This window comes from Lolium rigidum, chromosome 5, assembly GCF_022539505.1.
Source record: "Lolium rigidum isolate FL_2022 chromosome 5, APGP_CSIRO_Lrig_0.1, whole genome shotgun sequence".
NCBI lineage: Eukaryota > Viridiplantae > Streptophyta > Magnoliopsida > Poales > Poaceae > Lolium > Lolium rigidum.
Window position 1 is genome coordinate 204,790,650 of NC_061512.1, and position 23,867 is coordinate 204,814,516.

Sequence of the window (23,867 nt, forward strand, 5' to 3'; positions counted from 1 at the left end):
TTAGGCTCTTTAAAGGACATAGAACGTGCTAAAAAATTCAACTTAATAATGAATTTAAAATGTAATTGTTGTGTTTTAAAAATCTACACATACAATACTTAAAAAATGAATTCTCATGGTATCGTTTGTTATCCGATACTACCAACAAGAAGACGCTATTAGCCGGTAGGCTGATAATCAAAACATTTGCGGATGTTTCTTCTACTCTCACTGGAAAGCTCACGACCATTGAGGAGGTTGAGTTGAACGAAAAAATTAAGCAAGCTCTCCCCACACCGAGGGGCTCGGGAGAAGAAATTGCTATGGTTGGATGGACCAGTTTCGATGACAGGTAAGCTCCGGGGAGGTCGGTGCTCTGATATGCTGGAAACACACACGGCCGTCATGTTGTGATGACTTTGAGTGTCTACTGCAAAATTTGTGATCACAATGGAAGTGCTTTTTGCTTTATCGCAAACGTAGGCTCCGTCCCGGTGACATGAAAGCGCCAGTAATGCTCCAATATGCTACAAACTCGTGCGTATTTTGTTGCAGACACATGTACGTCATGATGCGATGACTATGGGTTTCTATCTCAAATGTGCTCATGATACAAGTGTTTTTCTGCGTTGCTCCTAACGTTAGACTCCATGTGTTAAATATGTGTAACGATTTTTCTCGGTGATTTGCCGCGACCAAAGAGAATTTGCTGTACACGCATGCGACCACATATTTTCTTAGCATGGTGTTAAACACAAAAGGAAAGAAATGTTGCGGCTGTGCTGCAACAGTCGGATGCCTACTGTACCACCCTTCCATGAAACATGTCTTAACTTTATCAAAATTTAGAATTTAGATATATCTAAACACTAGTAGTACCAAATTGAGGCAAAGTTAATGCAATTTTCATGAGGCGGTTAGTAGATTAGATTGGACGGTAGTAGGGATATGGAGCCCGATCGGACATCGGAGCCCATCGTCGACACAAAATCGGCATGCCCTGGAAGACGCCAAGCACAGACAAAGCCGCGCGCCACGGAACGGAGCTGGAGAAATCCCGCTTGGTTCGTTCCCGCGCGTCGCTTTTTCCTTTTCCACGCGCCTTTTCTCTCGCTCCGCCAGGCAAAGGCCGAAGATGGAAAATGGGGTTACGGAAGGACGAAGAAATTCCGGTCCCGAAACCTCTCGAAGGCCCAGGCGATGCGCGTTGACGGAAGGACACCCGATTCGTCGTCGGGTGAGGTGGCACGCGTCCTCCATACACAAGTCCCACCGTAGACCATGCTCGAGCACTCGCCACTCGCCCAGCCGACGCCGAGCCTCGCTCCGGTCCACCGTGGGAGCTGTCCAGGGAGCTCAGCGGAGCACGCATCGCCGAGGACTCTAGGGAGTGGGAGAAGGAGATAGGAAGCTTCTTATTTGGACCGGAACGGCTAGCACAGACCACAGAGCCACTGACCCGATCGAAGCCATAGCCATCACCGAAAGCAACGGCCGCTCGCGACGGCGTGACGACCCAAGCCAGGAGACTCTCCGGGATAGCTCCTCCGCCGCTAGCTCCATCCTATGCTATATATCCCCCGCGGCCGGAGAGACGAGCGAGGCTAGAGGAGGTAGAAGAGAAGAGTAGCGCCGCACGATAACAAGGCCCAGCTAGCAGCCGCCCACCACCGTGCCGGTTACATGGGAGGCCCTGGCCGGAGGGCGGTCGTCACCGGGTTCTACGTCTGGGGTTGGGAGTTCCTCACCGCGCTCCTCCTCTTCTCCGCCGCCGCCGCCTCCTCCACCTACTAGCTTTGCTTCTTTCTTCATCATATTCATACCACAGCCATATACATACATATATAGATAGTCACCGAGTGATCAGTAGCTAGGTAGTAAAGTAGGTGATCGTCGATGGCCGGGGCGGCTATGGCGCAGCAGCCGCAGAAGGGTGGCGGTGGAGTGACCAGGGGCTTCGGAGGCGGCGGCAGCGGTGGGCCGGCGCCGTTCCTGACGAAGACGCACCAGATGGTGGAGGAGCGGGGCACGGACGAGGTGATCTCGTGGGGCGAGCAGGGGCGGTCGTTCGTGGTGTGGAAGCCCGTCGAGCTCGCGCGCGACCTCCTCCCGCTCCACTTCAAGCACTGCAACTTCTCCTCCTTCGTCCGGCAGCTCAACACCTACGTACGTTATGCTCCAACACTCCCACTATACCAGCTTAATTAATCGTGGTGGTCAGATTAGATCTTCATTGGTTCCTGATTTGCGTTTGCCCGGTGCTCCTGATTAATTAGTATTAATCTGCAGTTCAGAATGTTCTAGCTGCTAGTGTCTAGATGTTGAGCATAGCTTGTACGGGTAGAGAGATAGGATACGCGCGCCCAGCAGCTTCCAGACACGTCCATGACGTGTCCACCGAAAGGCCGGTCATGCTTTTGTTGTCCACAAGACAGCGAAATCAAATCACGTTGTACCTAGTAGCTAGTATGGGATATAAGCATAGCTGCTACGTTTATCTTCTTCGTTTTCGACCGATGAAGCTTCTACTGTCGGTACTAGTCTTCGGTCGCCGGTAGAAAGCTCAGCAGCGCGTGATCACTTACCAGTAATTAATTGTCACGGAGCCAAGGCACGGAAGGATGTTCCTCGGATCGATTTTGGTGTCTCGATCGTCCTGTGGAATCTACTTGTAGCTTAGCTAGCGCACATGTTCCACTGTACATGGCGGGCGTCCTTGCTTAAAACCGCGTTTGAACTTCTAAAAATCGGAATTGCTAATTCCCCATGTTGTCTGAGATTTAACAAATCTAACTTGACTTCTTAGCTGTTCCACTGTACATGGCGGGCGTCCTTGCTTAAAAGCGCGTTTGAACTTTTAAAAATCGGAATTGCTAATTCCAAGTTGTCTGAGATTTAATAAATCTTACTTGACTTCTTAGCTGTTCCACTGTACATGGCGGGCGTTCATGCAGTACAATTTTTTTTTCATGGCGTAAAATATGTTCACATAGTACAATTTTTTTTGCTCATGATGTAAAAATTGTTCACCATGTACAATAATTTTATCTTCATGACGGAAAAAAAAGTTCAGCGTCAGAAATATTAGGATGACATCGGCTGTCTAAGATGTAATAAATCTAAGTTGACTGTGCACATTTTTAAAATGTCTTTCTCCCATCCACGATTTCATCGTTTTTTCTCCTATACCTTATGGTTTAGAATACGGAAACATGCGGCGAATCTCAAAGCATGAAAATAGGTCACATCGACAGAGGAAACATGTGCATGCACAAGACATCACATGCACATATTTCTATTTTTTTTCACAAATTTGAACCCTAGGCAAAATTAATATTAATGACTCACCTGACCGTGAGCGAAAATGTTTTGAAATCTACCCTCAGGATGGATGCCAACGAGCATGGGGCCAAAGTTGTTTAGATCGGCACCAATGATTTTCGTTAACGACACAAGTCGGCGGTTGGCGCCAGTGCGTGTGGCGCCGAAGCAAGGTTGGCGCCAACATTGGAGCCGAACACAATACTTGGCGTAGACGTGCACAACTTCGATTCCATTCTCGGTTGCACCGACCCAGAGATCGGGCTCCGAAGTGGTTTCGCCTAAGGGTCAGATGAGGCATTAGTTTTTTCAGTGATTACGTTTATCAAAAGAATACCACATTTGCTGACTTTGGACAGGAGGTGTGTGTGTGTGGACAAAGTGAATATAGGTGAAACATCTCGAGCCTGTTTGTTGAACGGAGACGACGGAGTGATCAGGATTAGCGACCAGGGCAGAGTAGAAAAAGTGTGGAATAAGATATGACGCTCAAAAAGCATTTTGTTGGTCGACCAAAAACGTAGAAAACGAGCAAAGCGTTTCTCTTGTCGTGACGTGCCATGTCGTGCCATGCGACTTTATAAAGCATGTGTGTGCTGACCATTGACAAGGCAGACAACAGATTAGCTACGTTTGCGTGCGCGAACCTGTGTGTCATCCGTAACTCAATATATTAAACCATTTCGGTTTCCCACCCCGATCGACCATAAAGATCGATAGAGGAAAAGTTAAGAGGAAAAGAGGCACGAGATGGTGAAAAACGTTGAAGAGAGAGTTCCGATCACCAACTACATACACTGCGGTGTTTCACGCTGTCTTCCTCTCATTTTCCCTTTTGACAATATATATATGGCCGGCTATCTGACGCGTGGCGCTCACTAATATATATACTCCAAGTGGTTAGTTCGCTTGCAAAATAAGAGCACACGAAGCACTACGTAAGAGATGGAAGCCAACAGCTCCATGAAAGCAAAGTTTGGGTGCGTGATGGTCATAATTTTGACAGACTATTAGTGCCTAGAAAACCACGATTTTCGATGTTCAGTTTGACAGTTGACATCCACCGCTGATAAAAAAAAAAGGCTAGCGACTCGTTCTCTTCGGTGCTAAAATCAAACATTCGTCTTTTTTTCTTCATGGGGTATAAGTTTTCTTTGGCGCGCATCTGTTTCTTCAACATAAAATCCATGGTGACAACTTATGTGATCATTGCACTGTAATAATTTGGATGATTCTTACCATAAGATAAAAGATTTCCTATTTGTTATTTTTATAAATCAAAATAGGTAACCAAATTCTAGGTTATGGAATGGTTAAAGTTGAGTTAAAAGAGTAATAATCCCGCGGGCTCTCACCGTTCTAATCAGATAAAAGGGTGGGTGAGTGGGTCTGAGGACCCAATATGCTTCTATTTTTTCATGTTCGCATTTTGGTCCCTCCAACTGCTATAGAGATGAACATGCAGTAAAAACTTAGCCCAACTCAATTCTTGAATGATTCTAGTTAGAACACACATATACTAACTATGCATAGTTGTTTCACCTTTGCCTTTGGAGTGATTATAGTTTAAACGTTTACTTTTCGTTCTTTTAGCTTCCTTCTAAACTCAAACGTTCGCATCAAGCCAATATAATACAAGCAACAAGAATCTCATTGTCAATGGTCAGCACACACATGTTTTATGAAGTCGCAACACTACAGAAGAATCAGGCTTTGCCGTGAAGAACATGAAATAAAAATACATAGTTTAGCAAAGGCATCAAAATGGGTTGACTATTTTGTGAGGCATACAAGGTTACATTTGACTAACAATTACAAAATAGATGAAATTCTAGGAAGTATGCAGTCAAATTTCTCTAATGCATAACGTAGTAATGTTCTAAAGTTAAAAGGAAGAAGAGTACTAATAACTTGGACACTTCATGCTTAAATCTGCCGTCCCTCTTTGTAACAAATAAGTTGTTTAAGAAAAAACAATTCAAAGATTGCAATCAACACAAGAAGAAAATAGCATATATGGTGCTTTCATTTATATGACTGTAAATGAATCCAACTGCATACACATTTTGTCTCATGTTTTGGGTAAACACAAAAGTGAGTTTGATTTCATCAAATACTTTTATAGTTCCAATGTATTACTCAATTTGTATTTCACTCTCTCTGTCTAATCAAGTAACTTTGCATGTTTGTTTGCACATTAGATGAATACATACACACACTTTTGGCAATTCACATGGTTTTATTACCTGCAAAATTTAATAACTATGGGTCTATGGCATTTCCCATGTTGGCCAATAAAAACCATCTGACCTGAAAAAGGATCCGTGGAAGTATAAAAGTGATGAGAATATCCTCATCAGCAGGGTGTTCATTATTTCCATGTTACTCTTTTTTTCTATTTTCTTTAGAAATCCTACATAATTTGGAGACACGTGGTGTGTGGTCAACCATCTCAAATTTTGCATCACACTAAAAAGAATTTTGTGATCCAGATAGGTCATTGATGTTCTACCTTAGGGCTTCCTGTCATAAAATGTTGTGTTGTATGTAGTCTGCAGTCGTAACCCATTGACTATAAGACTTCCGTATGATTATGCCATGAGTACAATATATGCACCGAAGATACCCCACTACTCTTGTAGCAACAAGTGGAGCAAACATTAAGAACATACCTCACTGATGGGCTAGTAATGATAATCCAGGTGGATATGATGTGTACTTCCCACAAAAAAGAGTAGATGCGACACCTAAACTGTTGCGGAGATAGCTGTCTATGAGCGCGAAAAGACTGAAATCTGAGGAATTTTGTGAACATTTCGTTGAACAAGATGTTTGATAGTATGAAATAGTAAAATATTTGTTGATGTATAATAGTTTCATGCTCGTCTAACTAAATGTACACGCTCTGCAGCCTCTTGTCTTGATCGCTGCATTTGCTAGTTCGTTTAGATATTGACGAGCGGTGGAAACTATTGGTGCAGGGTTTTCGGAAGGTGGTGCCGGACCGGTGGGAGTTCGCAAATGAGAATTTCCGTCGAGGTGACCAGAGCCTCCTTACCGGCATCCGCCGCCGGAAGGCCACGACGACGACTCCTCAGTCGTCCAAATCCTCAGGCAGTGGCGTAAAACTTGGGTTCCCTCCGCCACTGCCCCCTCTGCCTCCCGCGTCGGCCAGCACGTCCGGCGCCGGCAACGACCACAGCTCTTCTTCGGCGTCCTCGCCGTCGCGTCTGGACCTCACCAGCGAGAACGAGCAGCTCAGGCAAGACAACCACACGCTGGCATCGGAGCTGGCTATGGCGCGGCGGCATTGCGAGGAGCTCCTGGGCTTCCTGTCGCGCTTCCTGGACGTCCGGCAGCTTGACCTGCGTCTGCTGATGGACGAGGACATGCAAGGCGCTGCCGGCGGCGAGCGGGACCACGCCCACGAGGCGGAACAACAGCACATCCCTGAGGAAAAGAAAGTAAAGCTGTTCGGCGTGCTCCTGAAGGAGACGACCACGAGGAAGAGGGCGCGGTGCGACGAGGCAGCGGCCAGCGAGCGGGCGATCAAGATGATGAGGATCGGTGAGCCGTGGGTCGGCGTGCCATCCGCCGGTCCGGCCCGGTGCGGCGGCAAGAACTGATGCGCGCCGCTGCGCTTGGGCAGCATTCGCTGCGTTGATGGCCAGAATGGTCCCATCAACGTTGTGCTCAGGGAAAATTCAGAAAAGCAGAGTAAGGACACTAAATTCTGAAGGTAAGCTTGTTAAAATTAATTGAGGTATGCTGGAGAAGTAGGAAGGCTGGAACATGAAGAATGTAGGAAGGTTGCAAGATGGTGTTCATGCTGATCAGAGCCGCGCAGCTGTCTCCACCACATAAAAGGTGTGGAGAACTAATGCTAGCAGTACTAAATTTGACGAGGTGTGAAATTACACCCTTGTTGAGATATACATATGTTTTTTTTTATCGTGAAGTATATAGTGACCTGGTTACCCATTGTCTATTAAAAGACTTGCTGCTACTCCCTCCTTTTATAAATAAATATCTTAGATTTGTTAAAAATTTAAATGTATTTGTAGTTTTGTACACTATTGCATCCAAAGTTTAACAAATATACCTTTTCAGTGTCCATCATATTTTTTTTTTGAGGGATCAGTGTCCATCATAATTAAAAGCGGAAGAATAGCCCATAGGAGCAGGTGGGCTGGGCCGGAGTGACGTTAAAACTGTTGCCCCTTAATTGTCAAAATACCCGCAAAAAAAAGCTGTGTTACGGTGATTGGCCAGTACTACCCAGTGCTACCCAGTACTACCGCTGTAATTAATTCTGTCCGTCCGATTAGGCCAGTTAATTATGCATTTCAAAATTAACGTCCTAGGGGTATTATGGTAAGCTCGCAGGCAACAGTCCCACCTCGCACGACCGCATCACGAGCTCCTCGATCTCAATCCCGGCGGTTCCCCAACCTCTGCCTCCCGCGTCACGACGGCGACAAATCCTGGCCGCCACCGAACCCCTATGGCGACGCAGGAGCTTCCCAATTCCCTCTGCAGTACCTTCCCTTCTGCAGCTATTTTCTCACGGGCGCGCGACCCCGTGGACCGCGATGGCAACATCAACGGGTTCGTCGGTGCTGGTGTAGGTGTAGATGCTGTCTGGGCGGCTCTTCGGGGACAACGCCGACACCGTTGGAGGTGGAAGTTCGGAGAGCAGCCGCCGACGCTCGCCGGACGCACATTTCTGCACCTCGCCTGACTCGGCCGCTCAACTACTGGTATGATTAATGCCGTTGATTCTATTTTTCGTGAAAATTTGTTCGGCTGTAGTACCCGTGCTTGAACTGTTTAAGGCTCGTATACACTAGTGTACCCGTGTTTGTCTGTAGTACCTGAGCCTCAAACAAATTATTTCTAATATCCTTATGTTGAATAGCTTCAGAAAGTTGGAGTATCGCCTGCTTGAGTCTGTATATGAGTATAAACTAGATCATATAGACCACTGAATCACACGGATCTTCTAAGTAGTATACTTAAAGCCCCATTGCTAAATCTGGCTAGTTACGCCTGAGATAACTGAATCCAAAATTTTGGCCTGCGATATTGCTTCACTGTATCTGGAAGCACTCTAGTTTTTCTTGCCACCTTGACAAACTTGCAAAGAGCGGTGTCATCGGTCTTTTGATGCAAGATAGTTTTCAGGGGATATGCAATTTAATATTACTAAGAATGAAACTTAGAGTATTCAGGAATGTTTATTCATCTATATGATTAAAGCATATAAGGATCTTGATCATTCAACAAGCCTTTTTCCAATACATGAGCAGTGGAGTTATAATAAAATCATGAGATATAAATGCAGAACCATAGCAATAACTCTTGGATTAAGTCCTTCATTTGTGGACACAGTTCTTCATCCCTTACTATGCCTATCTTTTTGAAACCTTAGCAATAACTCACAACTATTCCTATTTTTGTCGACAAACTTCGTGACCAAATTTTAAGTCTCATCGATCTTGTGAGCTTCAACACCCTTTTGATCCAAAAACTTCAGCTGCTTGGAGTTCTTGGCAAGCAGGAGGCGCATTTTCTCTTCAGACTGGAAGGAATATTATAGTATAGAAGCTTCCACGGGTGTGCACATGTAAGGAATATTATCCCAATTACAATCAAAACACATATCCAATATATGTTGTCAAGGTTATGATGCTAAATTGCGTTATTAAACGTTTCTGAACTGTTGTGTCTTGACTGTTTGCAAACTGCCAGTTTTTATTTATTACTTTGCCACTGCCAGCACGTTTCACAGAATTGTGAGATACCATCCATGTACTAACTATTTTGCTATGCTATATTACAGTGCCCTGTTGGCTGTATCCATTTTCAGCTGAAGGATAGGACTCAGGCATATGGCCGTGTGTTGCTACTGCAGCGGTCTACTCTGCTGCTATCCCGGAGTACACTACTGCTGAGGTCCTGGAGCTGGCTAGGAACGCCAGTAAGGATCTGAAGGTGGAGCGTATCACCCCTCGCCATCTTCAGCTGGCCATCCGTGGAGATGAAGAGCTGGATACCCTCATCAAGGGTACAATTGCTGGTGGAGGTGTGATCCCGCACATCCACAGGTCCCTGATCAAAGTAATCCATCCAGTTGTCTTGAAGTAACACAATCTAGCAAAGGGAGTATCTTTAGCTTAAACAGGACATTTCACACCTGTAGTCTTGTGTGAGATAAGCTACATCTATTAGCCTATAGCTATGCTTCCCGATCGAAGTAATCCGTCCTTGTAATGCTTACCTGGCACTGCTTCAATTATTTGGAACATTGTATTCGTGTATTCTTGTTCGTTTGTTCACTTCGTGATAGACCCTGAATGCAAAACCTTTTTTACATGCTGAGTAATTGTGGTGCTTTACTGAATCTAGCTTACAATGTTAAATTGCACTAACATACTGGCATGAGAGCTTGAGATGTGAAATTTAATGATATTACAACAAAAATGATTTCATTTGGGTCCGTGGTTGCTCCCTACCGTGTTTCTTGTGCCAAATTTGAGAACACTTTATTTGACAGATATTTTTTCATGCTGCATTACTGTATCTGTATTACAATATATTATGGCAAGAATACTGTAATCAGGACATTGATAGCCATCCACGGCCGGATCAGCGAGACATCTCAGTACTATTAGTATACTCACTTGATTATACTCCAACAAAAAGACTCGAGCCATTACCAGTGTTATTATTGCATGAATTTACACTATGATGCTAATATGTGCAACATACTTGCATAAGCTAATATACATCAAGATTGACCGATCAATTAGCTGATCAGAAGTATTAGTATCCATAGCTACAAGCGCATGCGGTGAACATGCCACAGCTCCATCTAAGCTAAGGCAGTGATGACATCTCCTAGGCAAGAAAGTGACTTGTTAATATGTTGAGCCTCCTTCAATCTGCCCCCGTGGCTTCTGTTGTCAACCCTCTCACTTCCTGCAAGATCTACCAAATGCATACAGCTGCTGCAGCATCCTGATATGTTCTTCCCATTAAATGGACAGTCAAGATATTGCAAGAAAACATAGAAAATCAGTTGCAGCAAATACTGAAAGGACATTAAATAACAGTGATCACTAGGTAGATAATGTGGATGCATATCAATTGCTTCTATTGTTCATTGTTGGTGATCCAGAAGCACGGTGTTTTTCCCTCAACAGCACCAAATTCATAGCATCAGAAGGGGATTGAACTGGGCACATCTTTGCATCTGGGATGTTGAACAGACCATTGGTTGAAGTTATTTCTAAGCTCCCATCTGTCTACCGTCGTGTAGCAGCATCAGCTCGTTCCAACTGATCCAAATGAAGCACCTCCACTTAGCAGCAAGGCAAAATCTACCAAAGGCATGCCAATTTCTCTTCTACGGGCAACTCGACTGAATCGTGTGGTTCTTGCAGCGCCCTTCTGGGTTGCACATGTTACCAGGGTTCCTGAGCAGGTCGGCCGTCGGCATGCATACAGAAGATGATGTCCCTGAGAGAGCCCTCCTGACGGTGATGCAAACCTCGTGCAGCTCCTTGTGCACGGGCTCCTCGTTGTAAAGGTCGGCGCCACGATACCCTTTCACGCGGCGGCGAGGCAGCAGGGTGAGCTGGGCCAGAAAGCCGACGAAGAGCACGACCAGGCGCGCCGCCTTGGCGCGGCAGCCGCCGCGACGTGGTGGCCGGACGGGCAGATGTTGCCCGCCAGGAGCTCATTGGCGAACAGCGAGCTCGCCGTGGTGCTCCCGCCTCGGTCACCGCCCCTCGAGCTGCCGCTCCCGCCGGAGAAGACGAGCGGCCCAGATCCGGAACGTCAGTGCTCGGGTTACCTTGGCGGGTTGTTCCTGCTTTCGGAAACTATCTCGCCCGAGTGGCTGCTCCCCCTCCCGGCCTCCCAGCCCCACAACCACCTCCCTTTACCACTGAGGAGGAGGACGGTGTGGCCCGCATCCGCAGCAGCGCTTCCATGGCCGGCGACTTGGCAGACCCGAGAGTCGGTGTCGGATCTGAGGGAGAGAGTAACATCAAAAGAAAAATAACTGATTGGGGAGAGATGCAGACAGGTGGGGGCAATGGACGCAAATGACATATTTACCCTTTTAGCAAATAAAATAATTCAGTACTTTTCAGTACTTTCCAGTAATTATTTCTGTGTACTTTCCAGTACTACTAATTCTTCCACCGTTGGATTAAACTGGTTGGATGGTTCCTAAAATCGCCAATCATAGTAAAACTTGTAGCAAAAAAGTACTTGCTATTTGCTTAGCCCAATCTAGCACTTTCTTTTCTTTATTATAAGGACCGCGCAAATCAGACCCAACTTTGTCCGATACTTGGCCCAACCCATGGAGCCCTCATTTGGCTTGCCTCTCTTCCCTATCTATTTCACATTGTGGATTCTTCTGATGCACCATGCATTTCACCACTAGGGCCTCTTCTATATTTCCTAGAATTTCTCATACTCTGTATTGTTATTTTTCTGTCATCGTTCTTGATCCCTCTTGCTGATTGCGACAAGAAGTGACTAAAGAGTAGAGAACACAAGGATCAATGGGTGGAATATTTGGACAAAAAAAGAAGGAAAAGATTCCATTGAGACAATTATGGATTTGATTGAGTTTCCCTTACTTGACCAAACAAGTTCCAATTCTGTTATTTCAACTACACCAAATGATCTTTCAAATTGGTCAAGACTCTCCAGTTTATGACCCCTTCTATACAGTACTAGTTGTTGTTTCACTGAATTTGCTTAAGATGGTTCAACCGTCATATAACTAGTACGTAGTTACGGAGTAGTGTTTGATAGAACCTAAACAAATCGATTCACATGTCAAGAACATATGAAGACCTGAAGTTAATGGCATGTCATATACATTGCTGTCGAGATAAGAAATGACAAACATCTAATCGTGTCCCAAACTGGGCATGTCCAACTTAGTGACCTCCATCCACGAGTTCATACTATGAAGGGAATATATCGTAATGTTAATGTCAACTCTGAAGTAGATAGTGTATTCACCTAGGCAACATGTAGCGTGTTTATTAAAATTTAATTGTATATTTGTAATCGTTGTATATGTGTTACTATAGCACCACCATCCATATTATGGTTTTGATAAGCTCTTTTAGGCAATTTTTCTGATGAGTTAAATTTAACCGTTTCACGTTGGACAGTGGAGATAGGATTTGATGGACCAGGAGGGGACCAATAATCTCTTTATTTTGAAACATGAGCTTCATGTAGGAATATGCAACATTATATCCAGGGGTATATATGATGCCCCCCAACGGGGGCTTCATAGAGATTATAGCTTTTCAGCCATCAGATCAACCCATCTGTGCATCTCAGTTGTCTTTTTTTTTTCACCGCGGTCGTATAAAAGAAGAGTAGAAACCCTAGCCCCAATCCACGCGTGCCTCTTGCCCCAAGCTCTGCCGCGCCGTCTCCCCCAATCCCCACGCCCTTCTCTTCTCCCGTCCCAACCCTAGCCTACTCTCCGCCGGCGACTGCGGCTGTCGCTGCGCCGCTATTTCCCGCTAGCGCCGGCGCCTCCAGACCCTGCCACCCAGTGCCCTGCAAGGCGCGGCGCCTCCACCTCAGGTCCCCACCGCCGGTGACGCGACGATGGAGTAGCGGGTGGACGACGCTCGGCACATCGACGACGGTGGTCGCCGAACCGCCCCGGGCTTGACCACCGGATGCACGGTGGAGGAGAGGATGTCGAGTTGTGTGGGAGCGGCGGCGCTGGTGGAGCGCGGGTCGCCGAGACGGTTTTCCAGTCCGCGTCACCCTCGTCCTCCGAGACAGCGAGGTAGCACTGCGCTCCTCCATCTCGTCTTCATCAAGACCTGCAGGTCCTGGAGTGCGGCGGGTGCGGAGCCTGGTGCAGCCCCGAGTGCGGTGGGTGCTCCTTCCCAACCATGAGCATCCAACCCCCTTCTCCGCCTCCTCTCACGCTGGCCGCGGAACAGCGGCAGCGAGCCAGCCCTGGAGTAGCACGAGAGGGGTCAGCGGTCGAAGCTCTGCCACCGAGCCCTCCTCCGTTATCCTCGGTGCGCCTGCCAGTGAGGGAACGTAGGCTGTAGCGCCTGCCGGTGCGAAGGAGGACGAGATTGATATTGCTGCGTCCGACCTTCACGTACAGGTCTATCTCTCTTTCCGAGGATCTTCTTGCTAGACAATATTGTGGCCTACTCCGTCATCCACCTCTTCTTCGAAGGAGACCACCATGTTATCTCTCTCTCTCAAAGGAATGGAGAAAATCTCATCTTCTTTTGTGCACATCCATTTTTATCTATGATTGGAAGGTGCTTGCTGAAAATTCTGGTTAGAATTACTGTAGGCACTAATGATTCCACACACATATTTGATGTGATGTTTATCTAAAAGAATCACGCATAGGAAAGTTAGCCATGCTCTTTTTGCCAAACCTGTAGGAACAAGAAGAAAAAGGGCAAATTTTAGGGAGGAACAACATCCAAGTAGTGAGATTATTAGGCAATTTTCGAGTGAGACGGTGAAAAATGACTAAGCATACAAGGTATTTATATTGAATATTATTAGGCAATTTCCGAGTGAGATTAATTACTGAAAACAACATCACATATGCGCACTAGCATACTGAACCATACACATCAGACTAAGCACATACATCAGATCTGAACATGGAACAAGTAGCAATGCAAGGTAAGAGAGGAAAGTAAATCGCGACCTAGAAGTTTGCTCTAGCACCAGCATCAGCATGGCCGTTGTTGATGTCGCCCATGGTGTAGTCGAAGTAGCCGGATCTGTCGAGCAAGTAGATGAATCGGTGAGGTAGAACTCAAACCGCAGCGAGTAGTGGTGCCGAGACGATCACCAAAAACCTTGTCGCCTGCCTCAAGGTGTAGGATCCCAATGGAGGGGGTTTTGCAGTCACCGGGATGGAGAAGACTATAGGGTGGTGCAGAAAAAAGAACCTGACACAAGCGTGAGAGAGACCGAGTGAAGAGACCAGCTCTCGATTTGTTCTATCTCTCATGTATTGCCCTGAGCGCCGACCGAACCACCACGCGTAGAAATCTACGGAGACGAGGTGAGCATGCACATGTATGGTTGACACGTAATCGACACACCACGATCATGCACAACACGCGCTAACACATATCCAACTCAGCTGGTGCCCCAAGCAAAAATATAGGTTTCCACAAAAACGGTTTCAAACTCGATCTCTAGTCACACGACGTGCGTGCATGCGGTGCGTGGTATGCGACAAAGGAGGAGGAGTGCGTGATGACTGCTTTCTCTTCTTATTCACTTGGAAGGACTAGAGCAGCATCCCTTAGAAACCACTTCAAGTCCTTTCCAACCACCAATGTGGGATTAAGCTTTGTCCCCAAAGTTATCCCCAAGCTGCTAACATGATGGAAATTGTAGGCTATATGGGTTGCAGCCTATCTACATCCAACATAGATGACGCACATACTACGAGGTTTTACAAAAAAAACTTCTTCTAGGTTGGGGGGGGGGGGGAAGGAGGAGGTGGCCTAGGTTCGTTGTGCCTAAGCTCAGCCTCTCTCTGAAAATAATTCATATGAACCGAGGCTTAGCCCGGATGGTTGAGAGATGTTGATACCTTCTTACACGCGAGACCTTGAGTTCAAGTCCCAGCGCCCGCTCTGTGGTTGGGAGGTTGCTATTTCTCGCTAGACAGAGAAAATTCATTTTAAAGCTTCAAATGGTGTAGAAATTCTGAAATGTGCGAGTACTAAATTTCCGCTGGCTAGAAATAAATCAATTCACACGATCTTTAACTGAAAACTAAGAGTACATAGACAGTTGAAATGTTCTTTTGAAGAACCGCGTCGCTACCAGACGACCAGTTCATGCACTGAGTAACAGCCGTGCTAAAATTCTCGTGACTCTTAGGCTGTGTCCTGCGTGGACGTACATGGCATCTGAATTTCTGGTCGACGATCAGCATCTGAATCACACACAGCAATACAGCATTCAGCTAGCCAATGGGCTGCAAGACAGTGCGATGGCGACGAACAATCGTTGGGCACCTGGGCGATCGAGCACTACACGAATCCGCCAGCCGCAGCCGAATCACGTCTTGTCTGCGCCATAGCTGGCGTTGGAGGCTTTGGAGCCCAGTGGTGTCTCTTCTTCTCCTCGATCGGTTCCCCAACGAGATCGGATTCCATCCGCGCCACGCACCGCCCTCACCAGTCACCACAGCGCGCGCGCGCGCGCGCGCATGGGCACGTGAAACTGAATATCGTCCTCCCCGCCCGGCGTGTCGCCGTCGGCGCGCTCGCTCGCTCCTTGGCATGATGCAGACCGACGAGGGCCCAAGCAGACCCATCATGCCGCTCCGCTGCTACGGCCGATCTTGCCGGCCAGCGCGACATGCGTACGTAGGGACGGCAACGTGGCCGAAAACGGTAGGCGAACCACCGCTCGCCTGCTCGTGCGTCCGACGTGTGCCCTCGTCGGCGACGGACGTACCTGCGTACCTTGTACTGTTACGCGTGATCGAGCTGGACTCCAACGGCCTGTCGACTGGTGACAGGGAGGAAGCGGGAGATGGAAGGACGCCAACGCAACACAGCTCCACGGCGGCGACGTGTGCGTCCGAACAGCAGCAACCCGCCGCGACGGGGGTTGGTGCATGTGACGCGCCGCCGGCCGCTCGCGCCGAGTTTTGTCTGGCCGGAGGGACATAGCAGGTACAGTCGTACAGTACGTGGCGTCCGTGCGCAGGGAGTGGGAGGAACAGCAGTACACTGTGTTAGACTGTGTACATACGTAGCCTGTGTAGTTGTATTTGTACACCTCTGTAACTTGTATTTGTACACAACGTGTACGTCTATATATATTGAGAGCCGAACCCCAGCTAGGGGTGTCGAGCAGTTCCCAAACACATTGTTTTACATGGTATCAGATTAGGTCACGATATGTCTTCCGCTGCCCCTACTCCCGCCGTCGCCGCGCGGGATCCGGCCGCCGTCGCTCCTCCGCCGGCCTCTGCTCCCTCCTCGCCGTTCCTCGCGTCACGGCCTCTTGCGCCTCACGCCTGGTGGCACGCCCGGTCTCCAGGGGCTGCGCCTCCGCAGCTCGCTCCGATCGGCTCCTCCTTGTCCGCTCCTGCCGCCGCCGCCGCGGGGAAGGGCGATCTGCCGCCGCCGGTCTCCGATGGTGGTCCATCTGCTTCGACCGATGCGGCCGCGCCTCCGCCATCTGGTGGTTCCGCGCCGCCGCCCTACGGTGGCTCCGCACCGCCACCTTACGGTGGTTCTGCGCCGCCGCCCCACGGTGCTTATGCGCCGCCGCCTTACGGCGGCTACTACGGCGCTCCGACTGCACCGATCTACGGTGCCCCGCCTGCGTCGGCTCACGGCGCCCCTGCGCCATCCTACGGCGGTCCTCCGCCCTCTCCTTCGGCTTGGTCGGTGCCACCATACGGTGCCCCGCCCTCGTCGTCCTACGGTGTTCCGCCTCCACCGACCTACGGCACCGCCCCGCCTCCGTCCGCCTACGGGGGCCCGTCCGCTGCTCCCCACGGCGGGTATCCGTCGTCGGCGTACGACGGCGCTCCGCACGCCTATGGGCCTCCCTCGACGCATGCCCCTGCACCGTCTATGGGGACGGCCCCGCCGATGAGCTTCTACCCTCCACCGCCGACGGCCCCGGTTGATCACGCATCTGCGCCAGCGCCGTTCTATTTTTCGCATCTTGTGCCGGTGAAGCTCACGCCGGACAATTATCTGGCTTGGCGTGCTCAGATTCTCCCGCTCCTCCGCAGTCGCTACTTGGAGGGCTATGTCGATGGGTCGCTGCCTTGCCCGCCTGTGTACCACCCGTCGTACCACGCCTGGGTGGCCCAGGATCAGGCTATCCTCTCGGGCATCCAGTCCTCGCTCATGCCGAGCGTGTCGTCGCTGGTTGTTTTTGCTGCTACATCCCGTGAGGCTTGGGCGGCGCTCTACACCATCTTCGCCTCCCAGTCTCAGGCCCGGGCTCATGCCATCCGCACCGAGCTGAGTGAGACCAAGCTCCGCGACCTCAGCATCACAGACTACTTCAACAAGATGTCCAGCCTCTCCGACACGTTGGCCTCCATCGGCCAGCCCCTTCGCCCTGAGGAATTCACCACTCATGTCCTGAACGGCCTGGACGACGACTATGACAACCTCGTGGAGAACGTCAACGGTCGTGGCACCCCGCTTCAGCCTCGAGAGCTCTACTCACGCCTCCTCGGTCGCGAACAGCGTGTCAAGGCCAAGCATGCCTCTCCGCACTTCTCCTCCGCCAACGCTGCGACTCGCGGAAAAACTCCCAAGGCGCCACCGTCAGGTGGCAAGACGGCGCCCGCCCCCCAGTCGGGGTCGCGCCTTGCTGCGCCTCCCACCACGGGGGGCAATCGTCCGCGAGCCTGCTGCCCCTCGTGTGGGGCACAGCAGGCGTGTCAGCTGTGTGGTCTTGAGGGGCATATTGCCTCCCGCTGTCATCGACGCTTCAAGCAGGATTTCCTCGGGATTGGCAACAACGGCAAGGGCAATGATAAGCAGGCTGCTGCAGCGGTGTCTGGCGACGAGCATGGGTATACACCCTCATATCCTATCGACCCCGCGTGGTACTGCGACACGGCAGCCACCAATCATCTGACGAGTGAAACTGCCAAGCTGTCCGTCCAGGAGCCCTACCGTGGTCATGATCAGGTTCACACCGCCAATGGAGCAGGTATGCGCATCACACATCTTGGTCAGGCTTCTCTTCTTGCACATGATTCTCGAAAATTGCATCTTCTCAATGTTCTCCGTGTTCCCTCTGCCACACGTAGTTTGTTGTCTATTCCCCAACTTACTCGTGATAACAATGTCTTTGCTGAATTTCACCGTTTCCATTTTTTCATTAAGGATCGGGACACGAGGGACGTGCTGCTTAGAGGCCGACTCCGCCACGGCCTATATGCGCTTGATGCGCCCCATGTGCTCACTTCGTCGCCTACTCCTCAGGTGTTCAGTGGCGTTCGCGTGTCGTCTTCGCATTGGCATGCGCGTCTTGGTCACCCTGCTGCCCCTATAGTTCGGCATGTTCTTCATCGCCATGAACTTCCAGTTGTGTCTAATAAAATAGCTGCCACCGTCTGTGATGCCTGTCAGCAAGGCAAGAGTCATCAGCTTCCGTTTTCAGAGTCGAGTCGTGTAGTGAAACAGCCTCTTGAGATTGTGTTTTCTGATGTATGGGGGCCTGCCCAAACGTCTGTCAGTGGTCACAATTATTATGTCAGTTTTATTGATGCTTATAGTCGATTTACTTGGCTTTATCTCCTTAAATGCAAATCTGATGTGTTTGATGTTTTCATTCAGTTTCAAACGCATGTTGAGCGTCTCCTTAAGCACAAAATACTTCATGTTCAGTCCGACTGGGGGGGTGAATACCGCAACCTCAACTCGTTCTTTAATAAGCTTGGGATTTCTCACCGTGTGTCCTGCCCACATACACATCAGCAAAACGGCGCAGCCGAGCGTAAGCATCGTCATCTTGTAGAAACTGGCCTCACTTTGTTAGCTCATGCCTCCGTTCCGTTTCGGTTTTGGAGTGATGCTTTTTCCACTGCCTGTTTTTTGATCAATAGGCTCCCCTCACGACTCTTACAGATGAAAACCCCACTTGAACTCTTGCTCAACGAACTTCCGGATTATACTTTTTTAAGGTGTTTGGATGTGCGTGTTGGCCTCATCTCCGTCCATATAATAAGCATAAACTTGAGTTTCGGTCTAAAAAGTGTGTCTTCCTTGGGTATAGTTCCCTTCACAAAGGATACAAATGTCTACATGTTCCCACTAATCGCGTTTACATCTCTCGTGATGTCGTTTTTGATGAGAATGTGTTTCCCTTTTCCGCACTTCCGACTCAATCCACCACTCCTGCTTCACATGTGCAATCCACTATACCTCTGCCTGATCAATTTGTTGATGTTGCATATGTTCCTGCGTTGCTTCCTAACCATGCTGCAGGTATTGGACGCGGCGCTCGCCTTGAACTGCTGAACGATCAGGCATCGGACGTCGATCAGGTCCAGAACGTCGATCCGGTGCATGCTGCATGCATGCCGGGTCGCGCCTGCTCGCCCGCTGGTGCTGCGCCCGTGGCGGCCACGCCCGGCCCAGCGCCCCAGCCTCCCTCGCCCAGCCCGGCTTCCCCGGCTCCTGTGTCGCCCGGCCCGGCTGCCGAGCCGGCCTCGCCTGCTCCGGCCCCGAGTGGGCCGCCTTCTCCTGGCCCGGCGACGCCTGCCTCCGCGTCGCCTGCTGCGACGCCCAGCTCCGCGTTGCCTGCTTCGGCCTCGCCGGAGCCTGCTCCACCTGCTTCGACGCTGCCTGATCTGCCTGCTGCTGTTGGTGCTCCTCGCCCTCGCACGCGCAGCCAGTCAGGCGTCTTCCGTCCCAAGACGCGCACTGATGGGACTGTGGCATGGATTGCTGCTTGTGTTGCTGATGCTGTTGCTGATCCGACTGCTGAGCCCAGACATTTTCAGGCTGCACTTGGTATTCCTCATTGGCGTGCTGCGATGGAACAGGAGTTTGATGCGCTGCAGAAGAATGATACTTGGCGGCTTGTTCCTCCTGTTTCTGGTGTCAATGTTATTGATTCCAAGTGGGTCTTCAAGGTAAAAAAGCATGCTGATGGTTCTATTGAACGTTACAAGGCACGCTTGGTTGCGAAGGGTTTCAAGCAGAGGTATGGTCTTGACTATGAAGACACGTTCAGCCCAGTTGTTAAGCCTACCACTATCCGTTTGTTGCTCTCGTTGGCTGTCACTCGAGGGTGGTCTCTTCGTCAGCTTGATGTGCAGAATGCCTTCCTGCATGGATTATTGGAGGAGGAGGTCTATATGCGTCAGCCTCCAGGGTTTGTTGATCCCTCTCGTCCTCAGCATCTCTGTCGTCTTGTGAAGGCTCTGTATGGACTGAAGCAGGCTCCTCGAGCATGGCATGCTCGTCTTGGCTCTGTTCTTCGGGCTCATGGATTTGTTGCATCCACTGCGGACACATCCCTGTTTCTTCTTCGGCGTCCTGAGGTTACGATGTACCTGTTGGTTTATGTCGATGACATTATTCTCATTAGTTCCTCTGATGCTGCGGCCGATCGTCTTGTGAGTAATCTCAGTGGTGATTTTGCTGTCAAGGACTTGGGTGCTCTGCATTATTTCCTTGGCTTAGAGGTTGCGCGGTCTTCTGCTGGGTTGACTCTCACACAGCAGAAGTATTCTATGGATCTGTTAAGGCGTGCTGGTATGTTGCAGTGCAAGCATGCTATCACTCCTATGTCTGCCTCTGATCGGTTGTCTGCCTTTGATGGAGATCCTCTTTCGCCTGATGATGCCACTGAGTACCGTAGCCTGGTGGGTGGTCTCCAGTATCTCACTATCACCCGGCCTGACATCTCTTTTGCTGTGAACCGTGTCTGCCAGTACCTTCATGCGCCCCGGACATCTCATTGGTCTGCGGTGAAGCGTATTCTGCGCTATATTCGTCTTACTGCCTCCTATGGTTTGCTTCTTCAGCCGGTGCAGTCTTGTTGCCTCTCGGCTTTCTCGGATGCGGACTGGGCTGGGAATCCTGATGACAGGCGATCCACGGGGGGATATGCAGTGTTCTTTGGCTCTAACTTGATCGCCTGGAATGCTCGCAAGCAAGCTACGGTATCTCGCAGCAGCACTGAAGCTGAGTACAAGGCAGTCGCGAATGCTACAGCTGAGATTATTTGGGTACAGTCCTTAGTGAGAGAATTGGGCATCCCTCAGGCTCAGCCTCCGGTTCTTTGGTGTGACAACATTGGTGCTACATATCTTTCCTCTAACCCGGTGTTTCATGCTCGCACCAAACATATTGAGGTAGATTATCATTTTGTCAGGGAACGCGTTGCACGGAAGCTACTCTGTATCAAGTTCATCTCGTCTAAAGATCAACTTGCTGACATCTTCACGAAGCCTCTTCCACAGCCACAGTTTGTAGGTTGTAGGCGCAATCTCAACTTGCTTTGTACTTCAGGCCACAGTTGAGATTGAGGGAGGGTGTTAGACTGTGTACATACGTAGCCTATGTAGTTGTATTTGTACACCTCTGTAACTTGTATTTGTACACAACGTGTACGTCTATATATATTGAGAGCCGAACCCCAGCTAGGGGTGTCGAGCAGTTCCCAAACACATTGTTTTACACACTGGTACTGGTAGTCTACTGTACTACCCGCAGTAGAGTCGTCGTCGTCGTCGTAGGAGATCGAAGGACGCCGGAGAGGTTGAAACCGGCATTCAGCTAGCCTCGTGCCGCCGTAGGTTACCGTGCGTCCGCCTCGATCGGCCTGTGCTTGTCGCAAGCACGACAAGTAGATAGGAGTGTTTTTATTCGACACTGCATGGTTTGTTGTTCATTCTGTTTGTGTGTGCGCGCGCGCACGCGCAGCTGGCATGCTGCATTGGCCGCGGGAATGCTCGTACAACTTGTTAGAGCAAGTACAATAAGGTACAGTCAGCTGGCTATAAGAGATAAAATATTATAAATTTGCTTAGTTGGAAGAGAGAGATTAGGAGAGAGAAGAGGTGTGGGCTCTTATCTTATAGCCAACTCTAGCACGTGCTCCTAGGCACTATGTGAGACTAAAAGGTGGGCCATATATTGTAAAAGTACTACACTTTTATAGCTCACTATTGTATATGTTGGCTCTAAGTTAGCTATAGATGACATGGCACTTGGCTTATAGCTAGCAGCTGGCTACACTATTGAAATTGCTCTTATACCTACGCGTTTCACATGTTTCAGGGACGATGATATGCCTAAGGTTCATATATAGAGGCAAAAGGCATTAAGACGAATAGGAATTTGCATAGATCATGAGATAAAAAAGGATCACTTTTTACGGAAATTCAATTCGGCTCCCGGGTGCGTATGCTCCCTCTACCAAAAAATCATATTTCGAAATGTCGAAAAATTTGGACAAAAAATTATACATGTACATCTCCATAATATACGTGCGTTCGTCAAATTTCACGAAAAAACAATTTTTTGTGTGGTCTATATAAAAAAGAGAAAGTTTATCTTGTGAAAAGCATTATTTTTAGCACTGAATTTTGTCTTTTTTACACACGTCACATGATAAGTCGATTTTTTATGAAACGACTTTTAGTTTCAATTTTTTATGAAACGACTTTTAGTTTCAATTTTTTTAAAAATTTAAAAAGGTATGTAAAATGCATTTCGAAATATAGGGAGCATACGCACCCATGTTCCAAAACACCGCTCCCCACTTTTTACCCTTTTGCAGGAGTTGAACAGTCCAGGCTAGTTGTAATTCATGTTACAACTCATAAGGCTATTCAACGGCCGTGATAACTTTTTTCTCGGCTGAAACCTTGTTTGCAACTACAAAAATCTCATTGTGTGCAATCCAAATAGTTTAGAAGTAGAATAAAAACTAAGCTAATTCACAGTGAATTAGGAAACCCTTTGAAAAAATAACTAATATTTTCATTAACATCATCATTTTGAAAAACTCGTTATTTTCTGAGCTAAAGATGATAGAGAGTACACTAATGGTAACCTCTTGCATCCCTATATATGCCACCCTGTGCCCCCATGCCTAGTTTTGGGAAAAAAATTGAAATCCGTACTATGAAGTCTGTTTCTTTTACAATTTTACATGCGCAAACGTATACATGCTCTGCCTATTTTTCTAATGTTTCTATAAATAATGGTGTTGTATTTAATCAAATTGTTAAAAAAATGTTTGAGAAAAAGAAATTTCCCCATCCACCAAATTAGTCATAAATTAATACATATTAGTGAGCATGCATGGGACATGGTGTTTTGGGCTTATAGGTCCAAATACACGTATTATGAAAAATGCATTCTAAATGCATTTCAAAACGTCGAAAAATTCTGAAAAAAAGTTCTTGGATGTACACCTAGACATGCTATGTTCACATACAAACATTTGTGCGATTTTTTTATTATTATTTATGGGCTTGTAAGAAAAACACACACACACAAATCACGTGAGAAGCTATTTGGAGCACGGAAAATTATCTTTTTTACACAAGTTATAAATAATGTCATTTTTTCGGAAGACTTTGTGTGCAGACATATAATGTTCAAATGTACACCTATATTTGTTTTCAGAATTTTTAACATTTTAAAATTTGTTTTTTTTGAAATAGTTTCACCTGAGCAGAAAATGAATTTTAGGCATGTATCTCTACTGCATGGTAATACTAAATATAAAGAGAAACTATCGCTACTCCCGCATTTGACTTTCTATTAACATATGTCAGCTACTCACAACTTTTCTCTATTTCCCACATAGCTCCTAATGGAAATGTGTGTTTAAAAAAATTGCTCCTAATGGAATTGTTGCTTGCCATATGGAAATGTTGAGGAAGAAAATAAAAAGATAAAATGATACATTATTTGTTTAACGAAATTAAATATATGGTTTGATTGAAGGTTATTTTCACATGTACCAATTATTTCAATATGCTTCATCAACTCAAT

General features: G+C 48.1%; 1 protein-coding gene and 1 long non-coding RNA gene across 2 annotated transcripts; both read left to right on the forward strand.

Annotated features, from left to right (window-relative positions):
• The first annotated feature begins 1,699 nt into the window (after positions 1-1,699).
• LOC124655171 (heat stress transcription factor B-1-like) lies at positions 1,700-7,338 on the forward strand. The gene is made up of 2 exons (XM_047194119.1): positions 1,700-2,145; positions 6,282-7,338. Exons 1-2 carry the CDS (start codon positions 1,876-1,878, stop codon positions 6,924-6,926), a joined length of 915 nt encoding a protein of 304 aa, XP_047050075.1. The 5' UTR covers positions 1,700-1,875; the 3' UTR covers positions 6,927-7,338.
• A 665-nt stretch (positions 7,339-8,003) lies between these two features.
• LOC124655012 lies at positions 8,004-9,675 on the forward strand. Its single transcript, XR_006988543.1, has 2 exons — positions 8,004-8,926; positions 9,143-9,675. It is a non-coding gene; the product is annotated as an uncharacterized LOC124655012 (long non-coding RNA).
• The last annotated feature ends 14,192 nt before the right edge of the window (positions 9,676-23,867 follow it).